The 23174-nt window shown below is 31.4% G+C and overlaps 1 protein-coding gene across 11 annotated transcripts in view; it reads right to left on the reverse strand.

Annotated features, from left to right (window-relative positions):
* Positions 1–586: 586 nt before the first annotated feature.
* LOC129952345 (dual 3',5'-cyclic-AMP and -GMP phosphodiesterase 11-like) overlaps positions 587–23174 on the reverse strand; it is a 170565-nt gene continuing 147977 nt past the window's right edge. For 9 of the 11 annotated variants that reach the window (XM_056064894.1, XM_056064888.1, XM_056064886.1 and 6 more), the window contains exons 8-19: positions 22590–22745; positions 12809–13107; positions 12675–12738; positions 12446–12604; positions 12201–12383; positions 7248–7334; positions 7020–7187; positions 6837–6946; positions 2481–2669; positions 2192–2411; positions 2036–2119; positions 587–1769 (exon numbers count right to left, since the gene is read on the reverse strand). In XM_056064894.1, coding sequence (XP_055920869.1) covers positions 939–1769; positions 2036–2119; positions 2192–2411; positions 2481–2669; positions 6837–6946; positions 7020–7187; positions 7248–7334; positions 12201–12383; positions 12446–12604; positions 12675–12738; positions 12809–13107; positions 22590–22745 — 2550 coding nt within the window. In that variant the 3' untranslated portion in view covers positions 587–938. The remainder of the gene's footprint in view (positions 1770–2035; positions 2120–2191; positions 2412–2480; positions 2670–6836; positions 6947–7019; positions 7188–7247; positions 7335–12200; positions 12384–12445; positions 12605–12674; positions 12739–12808; positions 13108–22589; positions 22746–23174) is intronic. The other 2 variants (XM_056064889.1, XM_056064893.1) reach the window with 1 other exon arrangement.

The following is a 23174-nucleotide window of genomic DNA, read 5'->3' on the forward strand; positions in this document are numbered from 1 at the left end:
TCTATAATATAAACTGATCCAACATTTTTTGTTTTATTTTATTTTTTTTGCATACAAATTTGTGTTTTGTTTTTCAAAATTAAATATAATTTTTTTTGAAAATCCCTTAATATTTGATGTATGTTTGTATGAAAAATGTTTTCACCTATTTAATATAATACATAATTATTGTTATTAAAAATATATCACTAGCAACTAAATTCAAATAATACAATAATTTAAAAATATAATGTAATTGTTATTTTTCTATTTCCTAGATTTGTGTTTATTGAATAATAGTTGTAATAATATAATAATAATTAAAATCTCTACAATATAACAAGAATTGTTTATAATTTTTGTGTGTGTTTTTTGAAAAGTTTATGGATGCTATGTGTGTGTGTGTTTGTGTGTGGGAAGGTTTGTTTGTTTTGCAATTTATATAACTGTAGCAATTTAAAATGAATTATATCACTAAAAGTTACATTTATTGTTATAAGTTTACATACTTTTTTTTCTGTTTGTTTGTTTTAAATATAGTAAATAAGAAACTAATGTAGATCTTTAAAATCATTGAAATGAATTATTCAAAATTTAAGAGAAACACTATTTTTGTTATATTTTTTTATTTGAAATTGTTTCACAACAAAATTACAATCACTTTGTGTTTCTCAGTATCAAACTCGCTATTTTAGATTAAGTTAAATCATTCTCTTAGGTCTAAATTTATAGTTTAACTATTTACAAGCATTTTACAAGAAAGAAATAAATATTCAAAAATTACTATTTTTTGATTTTTAATCTATTAAAGAACTCATTTAAGGTTGTTTTTATTTTGATTTTTGTATTTTTTTGAAATCTTTGTTGTTTTTTTTCTGAATTCAACCGAAACCCCTTAGGCTATCCAGTTTTGCCAGTGCCGCTACTATGTTACAAACAGTACGCATTTGACAGCACTACTACTTGTCAAATATTGTTGTTTTATTGAAACAGCCATTGGTCTCGGAATGCCTTCTTCGTTGCAGGTCGCCGGGCATAAAGGGTAGTTGCCCATTGGGCTCGAAAATAATTCCATTTTGATTTTGTGCAAAAAAGAACTGCCGTTCATTGTTACCGATTTTACCTACGATTTTTGGTATCTTATCACTCTCTGTTGCATGTTGGTGGGCAATGCCGCCTTCTTCGGAACTGCCCATCATTAGGGCAGCCGAAGGTGGTGGCGTCGTCGTCGTACTGTTGCTGTTGCTGTAGTAACTTGTACCGTTTTGGGATTTCTGCGACAACATTATTTGTTGTTGGAGTTCGTTTTGGTTTTTGAGGCTTGCCGTTTTGCGAATGTTATTATTTCGCATGAGTTCACAGTTTTTGCAGTTTTTGGACTTGACTGATTGTGAGGCATTATTTCGAAGCGTTCGGCTTCGAGTAGCGGTCATAACTTTCACTGGGAAATGTGGAACTATTGCTTGGAGTGACGATGTGTCGTCTTCGTCGTCATCGTCGTTCTTTTGATTTTCGTTTTCAGGTGGTGGTGCTGGAGGAGGTGGTGTTGAGCCATTGCTTGTCGTGGAATTAAAATCATTCGAGATGTTATCGCTATCCTGATCCTGATCCTGTTTCACATCAGGTTCGGGAGCAGCTTCTTCTCCGCTATTGCTATTGGGTGAATTATCCGCTGAGCCTCGATTATTTGGTTTATTTTGTACTTGGTTGGCTAGTTCTATCCAATGGCGAGCATTTTCTCTTACACCTTCGACTAGAGGCTCTAGTTTGTCTGATAGTTGAGAGAAGGCCTAGAAAAAAACAAGATTGATAATAATGAATATTAAAAGCGGTTTCCAAATTGTAAGTTTTATGGAAATTTTAGGTTTTTAACATTCAAAAACATTTATTTCCGATAACTTAAGAAAATTCAAGGGGAATTCTGAAAATTTGAAAAACCAGCTACAATCCAAACAATACTATTTTAATAGATTAAAATTCTTTAATCACTAATTTTCACTTTTATTTTGAAATACTGTTAATGTTATTTTTAAAATGTCGCGTTTTGCTTTTTTACCTCATAAATTGGCAGGCAAATAGAATCAATAAAACCCACTTGCATCATCGGAAGTTCATCTTCTTTTTCCCGATTCATTAAATCCTTTAACAAAAATAAAAATCATATTTGAAAATCATAAACATTTAAAATTTAATTCAAAAACCAAAAACTTACAATGGGTGTTATATTTAATTCCTGCTTTTCCATGTCACCTTGTTCAAAAAATTCTGAACTCACCAAATCCGCTACACGTTTTTCAATTTCCCACGGCTTTGTTATGGCCGATAAATCACAGACTGTCATGCTCATAGCACGTAATAGTGCACGGGGCTCATCGGACGCCCAATAACTCATTGGTTTCTCTTCGACATATTTTAGGAATGGTCCGCGTTTCCTATAAAATCAAAAAAAAAAAAAATCAAATGAGCATATTTTAAAAAATAAAAATGATAAATGTAAATACCTAAAATAGACAGCTAAATCAGTCGAAAGGATTGCATCCTCAAGGACATTTAATACACGGCTGTAGTCTTCTGATGATAAATTCGATAAAATTTGATTCCCAGGACTATTTAAGATCATAATGCATTGATCGAAATGATGATGTTCCATTGTGGATGTGGAATATAATTGCGCTAAGGGTGATGAGGCTCTAAATAGTTAAAAAAAAAAAAAATTAAAATCAATGCACAAAAACTTTTTTTTTTATAATAAGCGCATACTCAAGGGGATATATTACCCTTATTATGTAGACACAGTGTGAGCACTAGTAAAGGGAGAGAGGGGTTGAAAGGAGATGTCGGTGCACATTGGTTTTGAATTCCTGAATATTGCAATAGCTGGGAAAGACAGAGTGTGGTAAGGCATTCCACATTCGCATAGTACGGCTAAAGAACGAATCTCTATACTTGACAGTACGACCGAAGATGGGCTCGAGGGTATATTGATGAGCATTCCTAGAAGCGCGAGTATTACGGTTGAACTGTTTAAGGGGAGGAATGCAGCTGGCTATTTCTCTAGAGCATAAACCATTAAAAAAACAGTAAAACAGGGTGAGACAAGAAACATTTCGACGATGTTCAAGTGACGTAAATGATCTTATGATGGTAATATCACCAATCAATCTAAATGCTCTACGTTCAATACTATCCAAGAGGCTTAAGTAAGTTGCAGGAGCACCAGCCTAGATATGGGAGTTATACTCAAGCTTTGGACGTATATAAGACTTGTAAATAACAGCCAGATCAGAGGGGGAGAAAAACTTCTTGCATCGCCTTAGAAAACCCAAACATCTTGCGGCATTTTTGGCGACATCGCGTATGTGATCGTTCCACAAAAGGTGGTTGGTGGTACACATACCAAGAATATCCAGATGTTCAGTTTCCTCGATGCAAGTGGTATTTATGGATAATGGCAGCGGGGGTATATTTCGCTTTAACGATACAAGACAGCATTGCGTTTTCGAAGCATTAAATTCCACGCGGTTTCTTATTCCCCATTGTACAATGCTTTTTAGGTCGGAATTTAATGAGCTTATCATATTTTGTCGTTGCAGTTCCACATCCGAAGAAGAGGGGTGTGAATCTGAAAACGAATATGAAAAGCTAAGAGTACTATCGTCAGCGAAACAATGTATTGGATTAGATGTTGCAGACAGGAGATCATTAATAAAAATGAGAAAGAGTGTTGGAGATAGAACAGAGCCCTGGGGCACACCAGCATTTATTTTGTGGTTTTAGACTTGAATCCATCCAAAACAACTTGTATTGAACGATTCGAAAGGTTATAACTAATCCAATGAAGGAGGGATTCATGCAAACCGAAAGCACGCATTTTCGATAAGAGAGCCTGATGCCAAACCCTATCAAATGCTTTTGAAATATCTAGTGCAATAATCTTACTTTCTCCAAAGCTATGTAAAGATTTGTTCCACTGTTCGGTGAGATGAACCATGAGATCACCAGTGGACCTATTGCTGCGAAAGCCATACCGTCGGTCATTAAGAAGCTTCCGTTCTTCAAGATATTTCTTGAGCTAATAATTAATAAGCGTTTCCATGACCTTGGAAGGAAGGGACGTAAGTGCAATCGGTCGATAATTAGACGGTGAGGAAGATTCGCCTTTTTTGGGAATAGGCTGGACAAATGCGGTTTTCCATCCGCTCGGAACGAGACCTGAGGAGTAGGACAGATGAAAAAGCTTACGCAGTGGTTTTGCCAGCGATGAAAAACACCTCTTCAGAACAATAGTGGGGATACCATCCGGACCAGCAGATTTGTGTATGTTAAGATCTTTTAGGACTCTCGCTACGGTATGATTGCGAAAAAAGATTTGCCCCATAGAATCATTAACTCGCTCAAGTACAGGCGGAGTCATAACACTCACTGGCAGAGTTGAATTGGCGGCGAACTGCCTAGCAAAGAGATTTGCTTTCTCTAAGGAGCTAACAAATGGAGTGCCATTCACAACGAGCGTAGGAACCGAGGAAGAGGAAGAATTCCTCATATTTTTTACAAATGACCAAAAATTTTTACTGCCTTTGGGACATTGCAGTATTTTTTGCCGTAATTTTTGGTCATGTACAAATTTGGTCCCTCGAATATGGGCGTTGCAGGCCTTCCTGGCTTGCTTGAACTTATTCCGGTTTTCCTCAGTTGGATTGGCTTTAAAACAACGAAAACTTAACTTCTTAACCCTAATAACCTCTTTACAGCTCGCATCGAACCATGCGTTTTCCTTAGGTCAGATGCTTTTAACCCTATTCGGGATAAAAGTTCTCATTCCCAGGAGAATCAAACTTGTGGTCATATCAGCGCTGGCGTCAACGTCACTATCGAGGAAGCATAGTGACCAGTTAAAGACCCTGAAGTAATTATTGAGACCGTCCCAGTTGGCTTTCTCGTATTGCCAAACGGTTCTCTTAGGAGCTCTTTCTTTAACTGGAGAGTTTTTACACGAGAAATTTGCTGATATGACACAATGGTCAGATGTGCCTAGAGGAGATAGGACACTAATAGTGTACTTATCAGGGTCAGAGGTAAGAAACAAGTCAAGAGTGTTTTCTGCTCGACCTACCACGTCCGATATTCGAGTGGGCTCGTTGACCAGCTGAGTTAGGTGGTTTAACTCAGCGAAGATCTCAGCACACACTCCTTCTGGTGTTGACTGGCCCGAATGTTGAAGCCATGAAGAATTGTGTACATTGAAATCGCCCGTAACAACGATTTCAGTGCGAGGATAGGACGAAACAATTCTTTGGATGGAATCAGACAAAGCATCAAATTCACGAGAAGTTGATACTCTGTCTAGATTTGGGCTTCGATAAAGGAAGCAATAGTGAATGATTTGCTTATTCACGGAAAATTTAAACCACATAAAATTGAAAAAAGAATTTGTGCAGGACCATATTGTGGCAAAAACTGATAAGCAACATCATTCCTAATGTAAATGGCGAGACCATGGTGGGAAAAGAATAATGGCACCAAGTTATACCCTTGAATAAAGAATTCAGTGGGATCGGAATCCTCACCCACTTGGGTTTCACTTAGTGTCAAAACAGCTGGCCTGTTTAAAGCAGTATGGGAGTACACAGAAAAACTGAAACTAATTAATTGGTAAAAAATTAAATAATTATTAGACGATGGTCAAATTGGTTTACTTCGATTCATTTTGACATTAGTTCATTGTATCTTTATCTTATTTGACAGAAAAGCAGCCATTTTAAGATTTTTTTTAAGCTTGAATATAAAACGTCAGAATGAGTCACGTTAAAAAAACACCAAATCATAAACGGTATTTTCCCAGATTGTAAGAATTAAAAGTGTCAGAAATAACTGACAGCTGAATAAAAAAGGAGGTAAGGTAAATAAATTCAAGGTTTAACTTTCATAATTCACCATTTTGTTTTAAATTTTGACATATGCGTAGAACTAATCAGTAAAGGGTCTGTCCAAAACTATCAGAGTTAAATAAATCTACTGACTAACAAATACATATCGCAATTTGTTTTTTTGTCGTTTTTATTATTACTGTCAAAGCTATGAAAGGCTTTAATTTTAAAAACAAACTAATCAAAATATTAAAAGAGTCAGAAGGTAATATTGGTAAGATCTCCAAAACTGACACTAGAACAAAGAGGGAAATATGGAAACAAATCCGTCATTTTTATTTCAGATTCTAACTGATGTGTTTTGAATCTGAATTGACATACATTTTTTCTTGAAGTCTAATTTGACATCTGTTTACCAATGAATTTGTTCTAAAAATCACTGAAGGGAACATTTCTTTTCCCTCTTTATCAAATGAATGTACAGAAAATAACAACCATTCGGAGAAAATTTTGACCGTTGTGCAGAACTGAATGAAATTCACACTGATTATAGAATTCTATAAGTGTAATGTGAAGGTAATCAAATGTCAATTGTGACATTTTTACTATAGTAAATGGCTGCGTTCAATGTCGTGTTGGATAGGGTATCTTGCATAGATGAATTTTAAGATACCTTGTTGAACGAGTTGGATAGCTGTATTTAGATAGCTGTCAAAAAATGGCTGAGATTGAACACAGCCAATGGGTCAAAAATCACTCCGAAACTATTTGAAAATCATTCGTCGAAATTTGTTATCTGCATGAATAAGTCATTTCATTTGAATTCTTATGATTTTCTGTCATATTTTGACAGGACTTAAGGCTGTAAACTACAATATGTGTATTGAAGGGAAACCTGTTGATATAAGACGTTTGATAGAACCCAACCTCTGAAGTTCTTTAACTCAATTTAATTCATTCATACAGAATAGTAAAATTTCGAATTCTTACTTAATTTGAAATGAATTATTGGTCCCCCGGTGATCCAGGTCGTGACACAGGCAACCAATGATTAAGGCAAGGCATTCGATTTCTCCAAATATATTCCACCACTGTGTGGCCTAAAATGTAATGTAAAGATATATGTTACTTCGGTTCGTATTTTATAAAAAGAATAATCAATCTTAAACTCACCGTTAAAATGGCAAACATCATTTGAGCTACATTAAAGGCATGCCTCCAATTATGATACGTTACGTTGCGATAATTTTTCTTCACACTCAGCAACCATCGACATAGAACTTCGTAGTCAATATGGAAACGTTCTACAAAATCCAAATCGAGGAACATTCGCAAGCAAGCCTTGAAATTTTAATAAAAAGAATTATAAAAATTTTAATATTTAGGAAGACTTTTGTTTACCTTTAATGTATCATCATCTTCAAATGTGATGTCATCGAATTTAAAGTCGTGCAGTTGGAAATGCGCCGCCGAAGGAACCTTTAACGTCTATAGGAAAAAAGATTTAAAAAATAAAAATAAAACAACCATTTGGCAACTAATGTGCAATTTAAATAAAAAGAAAAAAGCTCAAAATATAAGACAGATAGAAGAAAAGCAATATAATTCTTCCCTAAACAAAATTATAACGACTCTTCGAGTCTGATTTCACATGCTTTTAAAAACAAGTTGCGAGACTAAATAAATGTTTCAAATATAAATTAATGTCTCATTTTGTCAATGTTTGTATATTTAAGTTCTTAAAAAGGTCACTTTACAGAAATTTCTCCTAATTTAAAAATAAAATATCTCCTTTTATCAAAAACAACAACTTTGCTTCATCGTTCTGTCTTAGGGAACAATAAAAATAATCTTTAAACAACAAAACAAAAGAAAATAAAATACACAATTTAATGTATCCTTTAACAAAGAAAAATTCAATTTCCCTTCAAACAAAACTCCTGGAGCATGCCGGTTATGAGACACAGCTAGAAACCACTTCTTCGTTTTTAATTTCCACTTTATGAAAAGAAAAGTCGGTTTTTCAAAAGTACTTTCGTTTCCACTTCCGGCCAAATAATCTAACCTTAATAGTTATGTACGTGTGTTGGTGTGTGTTTGTTTGCTTTTATGTGTATAGTCAACAAATTTGAAAAAGCTCAACAAGATGAAAACTTGTTTATATATTTCGTGGAAACTGCAGTTTTACTCGGATGGTGCAATTACACGAGCATGCGAGAAAATTCAACAAATTCCAAAACCTCCTATATTCTAAGCATGCAGACCTGGACCACCCTTAGGACATCTACTAGTATATTACTTTCACAACAAGAGAGTCGTGCAAAATACAGACTCCATACAGAATTTTGTTGAACATTTTTTGTATTTTTTTGTCATTCCTGATGGGGCTGGAGTTTGTTTCTAGGACTTTTGCTTAAATGTTTGAGTTCCTTCCTAACAATAAGAACAACTTTTGTTTAGGGAAGGAAATTAAACTTTCGTCTATCGTCCTTTTTTAATGTTGTTGGTTTTTGTAAGGACAGTTGTAGTTTGTAATTTAAAATTGTCCATAAAAACAAATATAATAGAAGCAGTAGGATCTTTACCTACCAACCTCTCACTTGAATTGCAAAACTTTTTCTTTATCTAATGTATATCCTTTCATCATAGAAACATGATTTTAGTTCCTGTTGATTCGTAACTTAAAGTTGATGTCAAGTTGCATACTTTTAGAGAGGAAATATTATTTTTTTTGGATATAAATTCGTTGGAAAATGTAGAGTTTTATTTAAGTTGAGAATTAAATAACTATGTTAATTAGTAGTTATCATTTCAAAATCAACATATTATAGTAAAACTTTTAATTTGTTCACTGGAAAATACTGTGGGAGAACCAATTTGAATTATTGCAATTTTATACTTTTAGAGTTACAAAACAATTCTTAAAACTTTTTCCTTGAAAATGTGTTTGCTTCAAATTAAAATGCTACTTTTTGGTAGTATCCTTGAAATGATAATTTTCCGCACCTAAGAGTTAACAATATTTCAATCACGGATATTTATTACAACCTTATTCGGAAAATGAAATGTATATCCATTTTTTTGAACAAATTAGTTTTCTTGCAGTAATTTGATAAAAATTTAGTTATTTCTCATATACTAAAGAAAAGGAAAGTATACGCCATAGTGCACTTAAAATGTTTTATTTTCATTATGGTCTTTTCTAGTGGTTTTAAAGTTTGAATTATTTAAGTAAATTCTTTAATTTGTTGGCTTAAAGGATCTTTAAAAATAATAGCAGCCATATTGTTAAAATTACAAACTAAATACATACAAATTTTCTGCCATTTATTTAATCAACTTTTTTTTTTAATCCTTGTTTATGAAAATCAGACACTTCAATTACTTCATATCTTCACCATTATTTGTGCTTGCCACAAGATAAGGAAAATCTTGGTTTGTATTGTGAGGCAAAGACGATCAAATTCGAAAGCACCCAAGACAATAGCTTAGATTAAAAGTTTGTCAGATATACACAATGATTTTTGGTTGTCAAAACAATTTTTTTAGATTCCATTGAGGCTTGCAATGTTCTGCGTGGATTAAAAATCGTTTATGGCTAAAACACAAACACGCTTTAGTTTCGGCTTCGCCTGACGTTTACTAGTTTAGCCATAGGAATTCAATGCATGCTATCAAAATGAATCTTTGACTTCACGTTTCGTTAGACAATCGTAAGGAAAATAAATGTCAACATTTGCTTTGTTCCTTTCAAATTTAAATGAAAGATCGTTATGTTGTTAGAACATGTTGAGAATATAAATTAAAACCGAGTTTTAAACGAGACTTGGCTATACGACAGCGAGTCCCAAAAGTCCAGTCACATCTTATCTCGTGACCATCAGGCTTTGCAAAATACTCCAACCAAGAGTACTTGTCGCAGCTAAGTGTATAAATTTTGTTCTTTAAACGAAAATCAGTACGTCAGTTAAACCATTTTATGAGCACCTAAGGTTTTTGATTTGGCTTCACTAGAATCTAATTTTTTGTGTACAACAAGTTTATTTTGAGCACAAGAAATTCAACCGATCCAGAAGCTTATATTCGACAACGAAGGAAGTATCTTTGGTGCAGGGGCTCCGAAGTAGTTGGAAACTAGCTTTCGTTTTCATAGCAGTAAGGCTTATTTATAGATCCTTAGCAAAGTTTTTTGAGTTTAGCGCTAAAGTCCAAGACCATCCAATGCATCCCCAAAAAGTTGTTTTTTTGATTGGATTTTAGGCCAAACACTGGTACAATTGTTGGTCTCTATTTCTTTGGAAAACTAAGTTAACCATCAGTGCACATGGTCATTTATAATGTCACTTGCAATTCGATCTCGTCAAATCTCTTCCCTAAAAGCACCTTAAATTGTAGGTGCGCGAACATTTAAGTAGAAAAGGGTGAAGTTCAAAAACCTTCGAAAATTAAAGGTTTTGTAAAAATAAAGTCATTTTTCGTATCTGTAGTGAAAAATGTGTTTGAGCAATCAAGCATCTTTTTTTATAGTTTACTGGCACTTAGTATCCTTTATATGTGCCAGTGTTAGAAAAATAGGGAAGAATTTAAGACGAGATGTCGGTACACATTGGTCTTTAAGTTCTGAACATCAAAATGGGAGGAAAAACACAAAGTTGGCCAAAGCAGTCCACATTCTTGATGTTCGATTTAAGAAAGAATCTCTATACTTGACAGTACGCCTGAAATTCATCTCAAGGGCTGATATTGAGAGTATTACGGCTAAATCAATTAAGGGGGGAATGCGCCTAGCTAATTTTACAGAACATTGTTTGTAAAAAATATCGATAAAACAACGAAGGGCATGAAACATTTAGACGGTGTTCTAGCGATGTAAATGTTTCAGTTATAGTTCTATCGCCTATTATTTTTAAAGCCCTTTTTTAAATTCTATTAAAGAGATTTAAACTTACTTTAAAGGCACTTGCCCAGAAATGTGAATGCTTTGGACGGATTAAGGCTTAGTAAATTGCAACCGATCAGAAGGATTGGCAAATTTCTTACACCGTCATATAAATCCTAAGCACCTTGAAGCGTACTGAAATTTGAGTTTCCTGAATGCATGTGCCACTCATTAATAGCGGAATCGGGGGTGTTTAACGATTAAACGACATGAGACATTGCGTTTTCGAAGCACTAAATTCTACACGGTTTTTGATTCCCCATTGGACAATGTTGTCATTGTTCTTCTTTTTAGCAAAAATTTACAATGTTTATTGTTATACAAGTTTTTCTATTTTAATTTTTTTTTGAATTCAGTATAACACAATATTTCAAATTAAAAACAAGGATTCTCTAAAGCTTAACCTTTTGACTTTTTGCACGTTCTTACGTCATATTCTAACATAATTTCGCTGCCTTATCATAACCTTGAACCACAAGAGCTATTAAAAGTCAGTCATTCATTTACAGACTCTTGAAAAACTAATAAATGACAAGTGTACCTAACTATTGAATTGATAGATTGATACTTTTTCCATGAAATACTATCCCTTATACCCTCCATAGAGAGATCAAGATTTCTAAGAAAAAATCTATTCAAATCCCTTTTCACAAGCAAAAGCTTTTAATTTGAAGGTCCTTTTGAATTCAAAATCAAGAACAGAAAAAAAGAGAACTAGCTCCGTATATTGCATCCAGGAACAGTATTCTTTTGTGGTTCAATCTCATCTATAAATAATACAAAATCAATGTACCTCAAACCTGAAACAAAATGCAACAAAGCAAAAACTTGATTACCTGCTTTTGTTCATCATCTTCATAAGACTTTTCATCTAATAAGGTTTGAGGTAGTTTTCTTTGTCTTCAACCTAACCTATAACGCAAACCTAACCTCTATAACCTAACACAAGCTTTACATTTCATATCCAAGATGTGGTTAAGGTAACCTTTTGCCAGAGAGAATGTAATAATGTACGTCATTCTAAAATATATTTAACAATTTTGTTTGAAGTATGTGTTCCAAGTGTCATTTTCAATTCGGAACCATATCACATCAGTTTTACAAAAGATACAAAAATAAAACTGTGAACGAAGAGACGTTGAATATGTTTTTTTATTGTGTGAATCAAGAACTTTCGAAAACAGAACAGTCAGTCATTCTCATTGTCGTTGTGGAGAAGAAGCTTCTGCTGCTGATGATGATGATAGGGCACATGAAGTCACTTCATATATCGACGTGAAATCGATTTTCAAAACCCTCCTTTTTCTTTCTTTTTTTATATCTTAGTTAAAAGGTTTTCAATTCTGTCAAAAGCGAGCTTCAACTTTTATTTTTTTGTTCAATTAAGATTTTTTTTTCAATTCAATTCAACTTACACTTACCCTCAAGCGATGAGCATCATCCATTGATGCGGATGCATGATAACTAAGGACCTCTAAAGTGACACTCTGCTTAGCCATTGCCACAATAGCCTTTTCATACATATGGGTATTATGAATGCCCATTCCGCAGAAAATCGCAAACGCCTCAACAAAATTCTCATCGTTTTTGGTAAAGATCTGAAAGAGTAAAGTTTAATTTAACAGAAAAAACGATGAATTGCAAAAACTATGTTACTTACCATCTCATCGAACTTATTTATTAATTGAATTACACCTATAATTTGACCTAACGAATTCTTTATAGCCATACAAAGGATTGATTTGTGTTTGAATGTTTGCCCCTCATCCACACTCGGATCAAATCTATCATCTTCATATGCATTTGGTATATTAACAGTCTTTAATGAAAAACATACAATTTTTAAAACATCATCTCACGATATGAAATTTGAAGGTTTTGAAACTTACCTCACCCGTTGTAGCAACATGACCTGTAATTCCTACATTTATTGGAAATCTCGACTCGAATGGGCTACAAAAAAAGAAAAAAAGATATAAATAAAAATGTAATAAAATAGAGAAAAAATAAAATATAAATGTACCTTGTTCTTGATATTGAATCCTCTTCACTTAAGTCATTTGCCTCAAAGTCAAAAACCCGTGAAAAACTACCCTTGGACGCTTCATGCACCAATAATATTTGAACTCTTTGGCATTGTATTAAACTTTGCATATGTGATAGGATACGAAATACCATGTGCTCAATTGTGCTCTGCTCTTCGAATATCATTCGGGCCAAATCGAGCAGGACCTGATTACGTTTGACTTCCAATTGAGATTTTTCATAAAGTTGTGCATTACGAAGGCCAATGCCACAAAATTGCAAATAGGAAGCAAATACCTATACAAAAAGAAACGTGAATGAATAAATGAAAAAAAGGATTATGAGTTTTTTTCATTTTTAATAAAATATTGAATGTATTAATGAAAGGGGTTCGATTGGGTCGTAGGCAATTGGTCTTAAAAATTTTAAATTACGGAAATTTATATAAGTTTAAGATTTGTTTTTAATATTGTGAAAAATCATAAAAAGGTAAAACATACTTGTACACAAAAACACCAAAAAAAAGACGTGGAGACCATTGATCTCTGGAAAACTAGTAATCGTTTTTTTATAATAAACTTTGGTTGCTAAGGAACTTTGAAAACAAAACCAGTTTAAGCTTATTTCTGTCTAGATATTCGAGACGTTAAACTAATTTAAAAGTACTTTGTTTTAATTGGATTGTTTTCTAAAATTGTACCAGATGTCAAAATCGTCTTTCTTCGCACTTTAAAAGATAGATCAATTTTTGAACTTTGCATTTTGAACAAAAACTATATCAGTTGATGTTTTAAAAAATTGTATTAATTCTGTGTAATGTTATAATAGGTCCGTTCGCGTACCTTCCTAAAACAGTCTAATTTTACAAAAAATTACGAAATTTAACTAAATCCTGTTCGGATACTCAAACATTTCATAGTTTTTCGTAAAAGGGAGCGCAAATATTTCCCCCAACCTACGAATTTTAGCCCAAGAAATTTTTTTGGGCTGATTTGTGAAAGTGTCAAATTTGATAGAACTTCAAATAAATTAAATAAATTGCTCGCTTTTGCTGTCACTTATAAAATTAAAAATTCTTTTCCCAAAGAACATCAACAAAATTGCAATTTTTTGAATTTTAATTTAATCAAGTTTTTTTATAAAAAAAACAATGGGCCAGCATGATGCTGTTTAAAGTTCATGTTGTCTTATTTTATCGATTTACAAAAAAAATAAATACATTCTTAACACGTAATGAAACGATGTTGTTTCAAAGTTTATATTTTTTTTTAATGTCAAATCGTGGGAAATATTTGTTGTTGTCCCGTTCGCTTACTTTTTTGTAGTTTTTTCTTTTTGAGAGAATTTTACCCCCACTCCTTAAAATATCTCTTTTTACGAGTTTTAGTGCAGAAAGTAAGCGAACGGACCTAATGTAAAGTATTTATTTTAATTTAAGTCGACATATGTTTTTAAGGATATTCAAATAAATGACACAGATGTCAATTTTTGACATTTACCAAGTAAAAATTACGCCATACTTAAAATGGATCCATAAATACTTTGATAACGATTTGAAATTGTCAATGTGGCGGTGCATAATTTTAAGTGACTTTTCGCAACTCTCAAGCATTTTTTGTTTTTTCCAAACCTTCTCGGCCGACAAGTGAATGATATAAGGAATCAAAACCGTTTTCGTAGCTAGGTAAATAGTTAAGAATATTGGAAATATAATCCGTTTTGAAAACTAATACTTCAGGATTCTTCGTCGATATTTGGAATTAAGAATTCCTTAGCTGACATGTTTTCGTATTTTATGTAAATACTTAAATCTTACGGCTTTTAGAGGTTCCGTTAATACGAGAATCTTGTGTCTTCAAGAATTAAGTCCTATAAGTGTATTATTTTTCTTAAAGTATCAATATTTGGTGCGCTATTTCAGCTGGCTGGCGTACTTGTTCGATAATGAGTCAGGTGAAACCGAGCGCTAGTTGATTAGATTTTGTTCCTGGCAATAAAATTTCACTTTTTGGATGGATTTTAATGGCCTTAACTCAAATCCGAATAAAACAATTCCGCATTACCTCAGGTTTTGGGGTTATTACTTTTTAAAAATTCGAAAAAATAGCTTTCGGAGGATTTCTTAATGTATGAAGTAGTTTTTTTTTGTGATTAAAGAAATATTTAGTTGAAATATTTACAGTATTTTATAAATTTTTTTTTTCAAAATTTTCCCGAGTTGAAAGATTTTACATTTCTTACTTCTTAAACACACGCTAAACCATTTATTCTAGAACGGTTTTTAGCAGAAAAGAAAAAATCTGTTTGTGAATAATTATTGTTTTTGGAACAAAGCTGAACAAGGTTATAACATCAAGTTGTCAAATAAATCTTGAAAACGGATATATTTAAAATTTGATCAAATAATTAGTGTTAGTTTGATTTCTTAAAACTTCATATAGAGTCAAATAAAAATATATAACTTTGCAGAAACTACTTGCAAGTAAGATTCTAAAATGTTTTAGACTTTACATTTACATTTTATTGTTAAGGGTATGTCTCCCGCAGAAGCGAACTCAGAACTCATGTAAATGAATTTGAATGTATTAGTGAAATATCGTTACTCTCTTCATTATCAAATTCAAAATTTGAATTTCCAATTACTCTATATTTGCCTCTTGATCTTTTTTGTCTCTCAGAGCGAGGGATATATTTCCGCACAAGCAGCCAATCAAAGAAATAAGAAATAGAACAACGTTGCATGATAAACCGGTTTTTTTTGGTATGTCTAGTTAGGTAGATTTGTTGTTGTCTTTTGCATATGGTTCGAATTTTATAAAGCAAGTGGGTATTTTGCTATCGAAGGAGATGTTTTTTTCTTGAATTTCTTTTTTTGGTCGACATTTTCTAATTATTGAAAATACCTATTTTATTTTAATATTTTTTTACTTCCCATTGGAAATTATTGTAATGGGTCCGATTTGTCAAATTGAAAATTTTGACATTTCTCGAGGTTTCAAGGTCCCTAGAGTCAAAATAAAAGGTTTTTAGAAACATGGTTGTGCGTGCGTGTGTACGTACGTTCGTACGTCCGAACTTTCGCGACGTTTTTTTCGTCGTCCATAGCTCAAGAACCAGAAGAGATATCGACTTCAAATAAATTTTGTTATACAGATAATAAGGCAAAAAGCTGCAGAAAGGGCTCTCAAGAAAATTGCGTAGGTGTTTTTTTTACCATAGCAGTTTAAAAAAAAGGTGAAAATGTTGGATAACCCTAAATATCTTACGAACCAAGAACGCTAGAGACTTGAATTAAATTTTATATAATATATTGTAACGTGATATCAACCAAGTTTTTTTTTTTGAAAAAAATTCATTTAACGGTTTTTTTATAAATAAAAAAACTGAAAAAAAATGTGTCACCTACCAAATTTTACGACTAAAATATGATTTCATCTCCAAAACAATTTTGTGCAACGAAAAATAATGTTTTTCAGATCTGATAAAATTTTGAGAAAAATCGAATTGACAGTTTTTTTATAAAAAATAAAAACCTAAACAAAAATTAATAAAAGTTGGTAAAAATTGACTTTCGACTCAAATATCTTTTCAAAACTTTGATATATTGGCTTTAATTTACTTTTATCTTTCAAAAAATATTGTTGTCAACATTTAATAAAATTTTGAGAAAAATCGAATTGACAGTTTTTTTTATACAAAATAAAAATCTAAAAAACTTTACTCAAAGTTGGTAAAAATTGAATATCGATTCAAAACTCTTTTCATTTCATTTTTATATAAAAATCCAACAGTCCGTTTTTCATAAAAAATAAAATCTACAAAAAATAGTACGCAAATTTGGTCAAAATTGATACGAGTACATATAGACAAACTTTTAAGCAAGACAAATTGACAGACGGGATGGGAAGTTATAAGTGTGGGTCACATACCAGCATCTTTTTTGAAATAGTTTGACAGGATTGTGCACACTGATAACTTCCCATCACGTCTGTCGATTTGTCTTGCTTAAAAGTTTGTCTATCAATTTTTAGCAAATTTGCGTTTTATTTTTTGTAGATTTTATTTTTATGAAAAAACGGACTGATGGATTTTTATATAAAAATCACTAAATATCGAAAACAATATTTTCTGTGAAATAAAAAAAGGTTTGAAGCCAATATTTTTAATTTTTGAAAAGATATTTGAGGTGAAAATCAATTTTTACCAACTTTTGTTAATTTTTTTTTTAGGTTTTTAATTTTTTGTACAAAAACTGTCAATTTGATTTTGTTCAAAATTTGACTGAATGTTCAAAATAATATTTCTTATAAGATAAAATTAGTTTGAAGCCTAAATTTCAACGTTTTGAAAAGATATTTGAATCGATATTCAATTTTTACCAACTTTGAGTAAAGTTTTTTTAGATTTTTATTTTGTATAAAAAAACTGTCAATTCGATTTTTCTCAAAATTTTATCAACTTTCAAAAACATTATTTTTCGTTGCACAAAATTGTTTTGGAGATGAAATCATATTTTAGTCGTAAAATTTGGTAGGTGACACATTTTTTTTCAGTTTTTTGATTTTTAAAAACCGTTAAATGGATTTTTTTCAAAAAATATACTTGGTTGCTATCACGTTACAATATATTATATAAAATTTAATTCAAGTCTTATTTAGGTTAGCCCTTTCTGCATCTTTCTGCCTTATTATCTGTATAGCAAAATTTATTTGAAGTCGATATCTCTTCTGGTTCTTGAGCTATGGACGACGAAAAAAACGTAGCGAACGTACGGACGTACGGACGTATGAACGTACGTACACACGCACGCACAGACATCTTTCTAAAAATCTTTTATTTCGACTCTAGGGACCTTGAAACGTCGAAAAATGTCAAAATTTTCAATTTGACAAATCGGACCCATTATAATAACTTCGTATGGGAAGTTAAAAAAATGCAATACCCAGGAGTGATAGTACGCAAAAAAAATCAAGAAAACAAAATATATGACAGCGAATTCACGATACCTACAATACCTCTTTACCCTTCTTTATACCTACACTACAATGTGCAACCACAAAACTTGCCGAAAGTTGAACCAAAAATCAAATTCTGCGTATACGATTGACTACGTAACACCCAAATCACGAGTCCATGACCTTACATCATACCACATACTAGAAAAAAAAAAATATTTCTAAGAAAAGTCTTTTTTTTGTTGTATTTTCTGTTATTGTATACCGCAAGCAAAACAAAGAATACAAAAACTAAATGAGCCATGAGACCAACAACAAAAAAAAATCTGAGAGAGGATGGGCGGTCGAAATTCTTTTGCAAAGAATTCTCTTCTTGAGCGCTGAGATGCAGTGGCATTCTTGGGAACTGGAAACTTCATTGTGTGCGTTTACAAAGAAATTTGTTGTTAAAAAATGCAAAATAGACCTCTTTTATAACAATTAAATTAAATAAACAGTAGACGCAAGAACTTTTTACTTTTTTAAATAGAATAAACAAAATGCCAAAAAAAAATAAAAAAAATATTTTGCAATTATATAAACTCCCAATCCCTCACAATTGCACCACAAATGTTGTTATATTGAAATGCATTTTTAATTATGTTGCGACAAATATTTTTTTTTTTCAAAATCGATAGTAAGAGTAATATATATGGTCCTTTTTTTTAAAAAAAAAATTAAAACTAAAAAAATAAAAATCAGCTCGCCCCATGAATTCGCAAAAAATATTGGAAAAAAAAGAATGCATTTTGGATTTTTTGTCTAAAAAAGTTACTATAACTATTTAAAAAAAAAAAAATTTGAAAGCAAATATCTGAACATATATTTAGAATTTGAAAAAAAGTTAAATTGACTTAGCTAGCTGTTATACTTTGGAAGTTTTATTAAATATTGCACCTATGCCACAATGCAAATTTGCCCTATTTTTCATAGTTTTCTACAATTTTTCTTGGAATAAATAAATAAATTAAAAAAAAAAGAAAATCGATACTATTTATAAAAATTTATTGTTTTTTGGAAAAAAATTATATTTTACACACTGCCCCATTGATTTGATAATGATTTTTTAGTTATTCTAGTGCTGTTAAGGAACAAACAATTTTTTTTAATTTTTTATTCCTTTATACATATTTAGCCCAATATATTTTCAATCAAAACCCGTTTATTTCGTTTAAATATTTAAAAAAATGTGAACGCTACAAAGCTAAGCGCAAAGCACCAATCAATTTTTTTGCATGCGACATGCCCTTAAGATATATCTGTGTTGTTTTTTAATTAAGTCTTAAAAACCTGGTTTTTGAATGTATTTAGCATTTTTAAAGTGTTTTATTTTACAAAATTTGCTGTGATAACAAAATTTGAAGGCAAGTTCCGTATTTAGTACAACTAAAATTAAGTAAAACTAAATAATTTACACACACATCCTAATATCCACAAAGGGACATGGAAATCTGCTGAGTAATCAACTGTCAACCATATTAACCACATTGCGATCGATGCACAAAACTTTTCCAGTATACTTAGGATGTCCGAAAATTCCGAGGGGATAACATTGAGCTTAGGTTCGAGTCTCTAATAACTTCTTAAGAAGTCCTATACTGACTGAATTAAGCATTGAAAACCAGTGACAACATTGCCTTGCAGCTTTTGAAGTGCTTGCTTTCACACGGCCACCACAGCGAAACCTCTGGTTTGACGACGAATGCTGCTGGAGCTGACGGCATCGCTGCCGAACTATTCAAAGCAGCAGACTATGACTTGGTAAGGAACATGCACCAACCCATCTGGAAAATGTGGTCGGAAGAAAGCATGCAAGATGAGTGGAATTTCAGCATAGTTTACCCAATACAAAAGAAAGGAGACTTCTAAATTTCGACAACTACAGAGGCATCAGTCTCCTGAATATTGCATATAAGATCCTCTCTGCCGTATTATGTAAACATCTGAAGCCGTTCGTCAGCAACTTCTTTCTTTAAGTCACTTAGTTTCTACCAAACGTCTTTATTTATCTTTTGTTGTTCAGTATTAATTTATGTTAATGTTAATTATGTTTTGTATTTTGTGCGTGTGTTAGGCTTTAATTGTATTATTATCTTACCAACAACTAACACATATGCACTTATGATGAGCCTCTGATCGTGGTTTGAAGCTTGCTATAAGCTAACTACTTTTTGAAATTCTGATGAGTAAAAAAAAGGGTTTGAATAAGGTTTGAATAATTGCAAATTTTGTACAGAATATATGGTGCTAGAGCCGTAGCCGTAAAGGACATTTGACTAGTGTAAATGATTCCATGGTTAATGCCATTTCTTCTTCTTTACAATTAAATAAACATCTATTGATTATTATTTCAAACATTCTTATTGTTCTGATATATCAAAATGAAAACTCGTATTGGAAACCCTGCACACTAACATAACTAATTATTCTGAAATATGTGAGTCTTATACCAAACTTTTAATACCAAAAACTAAAGTTCCATATAAAATTAAGTCAGCAAGTTTCCATTCAAAAATGATTTAACCCAGAATAACTCAGGTTTAACATTCAAAATTTGATGAAAACCCAACTTTGGAACTCCTAGAATTGGTAAGGAATAACGCTTTAAAAAATTAGTAAAATAAGTTTGAATAAAGTCTAAATTTCTGAAAATAAGCATAGCCACAAGAAAATTTGCATTTATGAAATGCATTTATTATATTCGTTTGAGTTTTTTTTTCATTCTTTGCTTGTGTCATTCATTTAATTGAATTCTTTCTTTTGAATATATGCACATAAGTATTATTATATTCAATTGAAATGTTATTAACAGTATGCAATGATACCGCACCCCCATAAACCTACGGATAAGAAAGCAATATATTTCTGGGTATACTATTCAAGCACACAAATACTATAAAGTGAAATTTAATTAAAATTACGATACCTGTGGTGCAAAAATATGTTTTTGTTTTTACATACATCAACATATGAACAATACCTGCATGAAGTTTATAAATATATGTACATATGTATATGTAATATATAAATAATACAATCCATTTGATAAATCAAAGGAAAGAAAATTTAATTTTGAAGAACCCATACAAGGGGTAGGTTTGGGTTTATGAAAGAATTGTATTTCAAAGACATTTTAAAAAACCCACAAACCTATGCTGTTTTTGTCACATGTCCATGACCAATAAATAAGGAAAATTAAATTTTCTCTAAGGTTTCAAGTTTTAATTTAAAATAAATATTTTCATTTGTAAATTAAAAAGTGACAGGAACATACATTTGCAGGTTTACTTTGTGTGATTATCCAGAAATTTGTTTTTGAAAATAAACCTTAAACCAGAATCATAAAAGCCTTAAGATATAATTGGACACAACATAAATTACAAGTTTTGAAGTTTTCTCTGAATTTCAATCGAATCTATAAGATTTACATTACATGCTAATTGTGAGTAGGTATATAAGTTTTCAAAGGAAAGCCCTTTTCTTGGAAATGTCCAAATAATTTGTTATCCTTTAAAAAAACTTCAAGGAGCATAGTGTCAAATTCATTTATTTCGAACTCAATTATTTTTCGATCTTATAAATAACCTTTGGTCCTCATAGAGGACCATAAATAATGTATTGACTTTGTATGAAACAATAAAACCCGTTTAAGAGAAAACCAACTCTACGTGATACATATTTTTCATTGTCTTTTTTATGTCAGCCAATAACGTTTTAATTACTTTGGATTACTGAAATTCACTTAAGTGAAAAAACTTGTACATCTTAAGCATACTTTTAGTAAAATTTACATTTTCCATTTTATAAAAAAAAATCAAATTCCCAAACATTTTCATCACGAAAATAATATTTGAATTTCAGATTACGTCTAAGCTACTTAAAATAATTCACTTTGTTATTTCAAGCTTTAAATCTCCTATTAATAGATTTTTGAAATATTTTCAACGCTTAAGCGAAATTTGTTTCACTTGATGATTCGTTGGAGTAAAAAAAAAAAAAAAAACGTGATAATCGGCGGGTTCATTTAAGCTGCTCATACTGTATATATATGAATTGTTCACATTTCTTGTCAAGTCAATAGGCATTATATTGACGTAAGACGTCCTATTGTGTTTCCTGGACTACTGAGAGTGAAATTTGGTTTATTATATGGAGTTCTTCCTATTTCCAAGAAATATGACAAGTTCTGAGAAGTCATTGTCTATTTATCTTATACATAATTCCTCCTTAATTAACTTATCAATTTTTGAAGAAGAGAAAAAAAAGACAAAATAGGAAAATCATCATTTTTGTTCTTTTCTAAGTAATGAGCACATTCTTTCAGTAAAATTGATTAAATTGGCCTTCTCAAAAAAAAAAAAAGAAAATAGGAGATCTTTTATGAATTCAAAGCAAACAATTTCAAATATCACGAAAGAAAATATCTCTATACCCTCAAAAACGGAACAGAAAAAAAAATATTTCACATCAAAGAATAAAACTTAATTAAGCATAAAAGCAACAAATGAAACCCCATAAAATTAAAATTCAGGACTTTTTCTTTTTAATAACCTAAAATACATTTAAGTTAATGAGCTTCAAGTATGTGATTATCTATTCGTTCAACTTTTTTTTTTATTTTGTATGAATATTCATTTAATTAAGTTTCATTTATAATTATTATTTTCTTTTGAAGACATTTTTCTAAGCCTTTATATGAAAATTTAATTAAAATACATAAATTACGAGCATTAATATTGAGGACCTCTTTTTTAGGTAATATTATAATAATTTTATTAAACTTACCTTTTCATCATTTTCACTAAAACGTTCGCCACCTAATTTATTGATGACTTGTGCTACACCAATTACATCACCAGATGAATCCTTAATTGGCATACATAATAAAGCTTTGGTCCGATAGCCTGTAATGCTGTCTATTTCACAATTAAATCGGTTATCCTAAAAATAAACAAATAAAAATGGTTTGAAATGCTTTTAAAATTAAAATGTTTTAACAAAAGGATTTATGTACATTTGTGCTAAATGTCAAGTGGCTATTTTTACCCCCTGCCTTAATTCTATGGTTATTTGGAGAGAAGTTAACAGCTAATGACAGGTAATTAAGACTTCTAATGTTTTTTTTTCACTAATTTCATAAAATATTTAATGAACCTTTTGTAAAATGTTATTTGAATAACAATTTTCAGGAAAGGGGCAAAGGGTAAAGCAGGAAGAGTATTTTTAAACAAAAAAAATAGGAATAGATCTTTTCCGACAGAGTCAATTTATATTTGTATGTTTTTGAAATTAAATTTTTTTCAAAGAAAAATAAGAAACTCAGCAAAATTTTGTTCTATTTTTAAACTACCATTTCTCCATTTTCTTACA

Source organism: Eupeodes corollae, chromosome 3, assembly GCF_945859685.1.
Source record: "Eupeodes corollae chromosome 3, idEupCoro1.1, whole genome shotgun sequence".
In the NCBI taxonomy this organism is placed as follows: domain Eukaryota; kingdom Metazoa; phylum Arthropoda; class Insecta; order Diptera; family Syrphidae; genus Eupeodes; species Eupeodes corollae.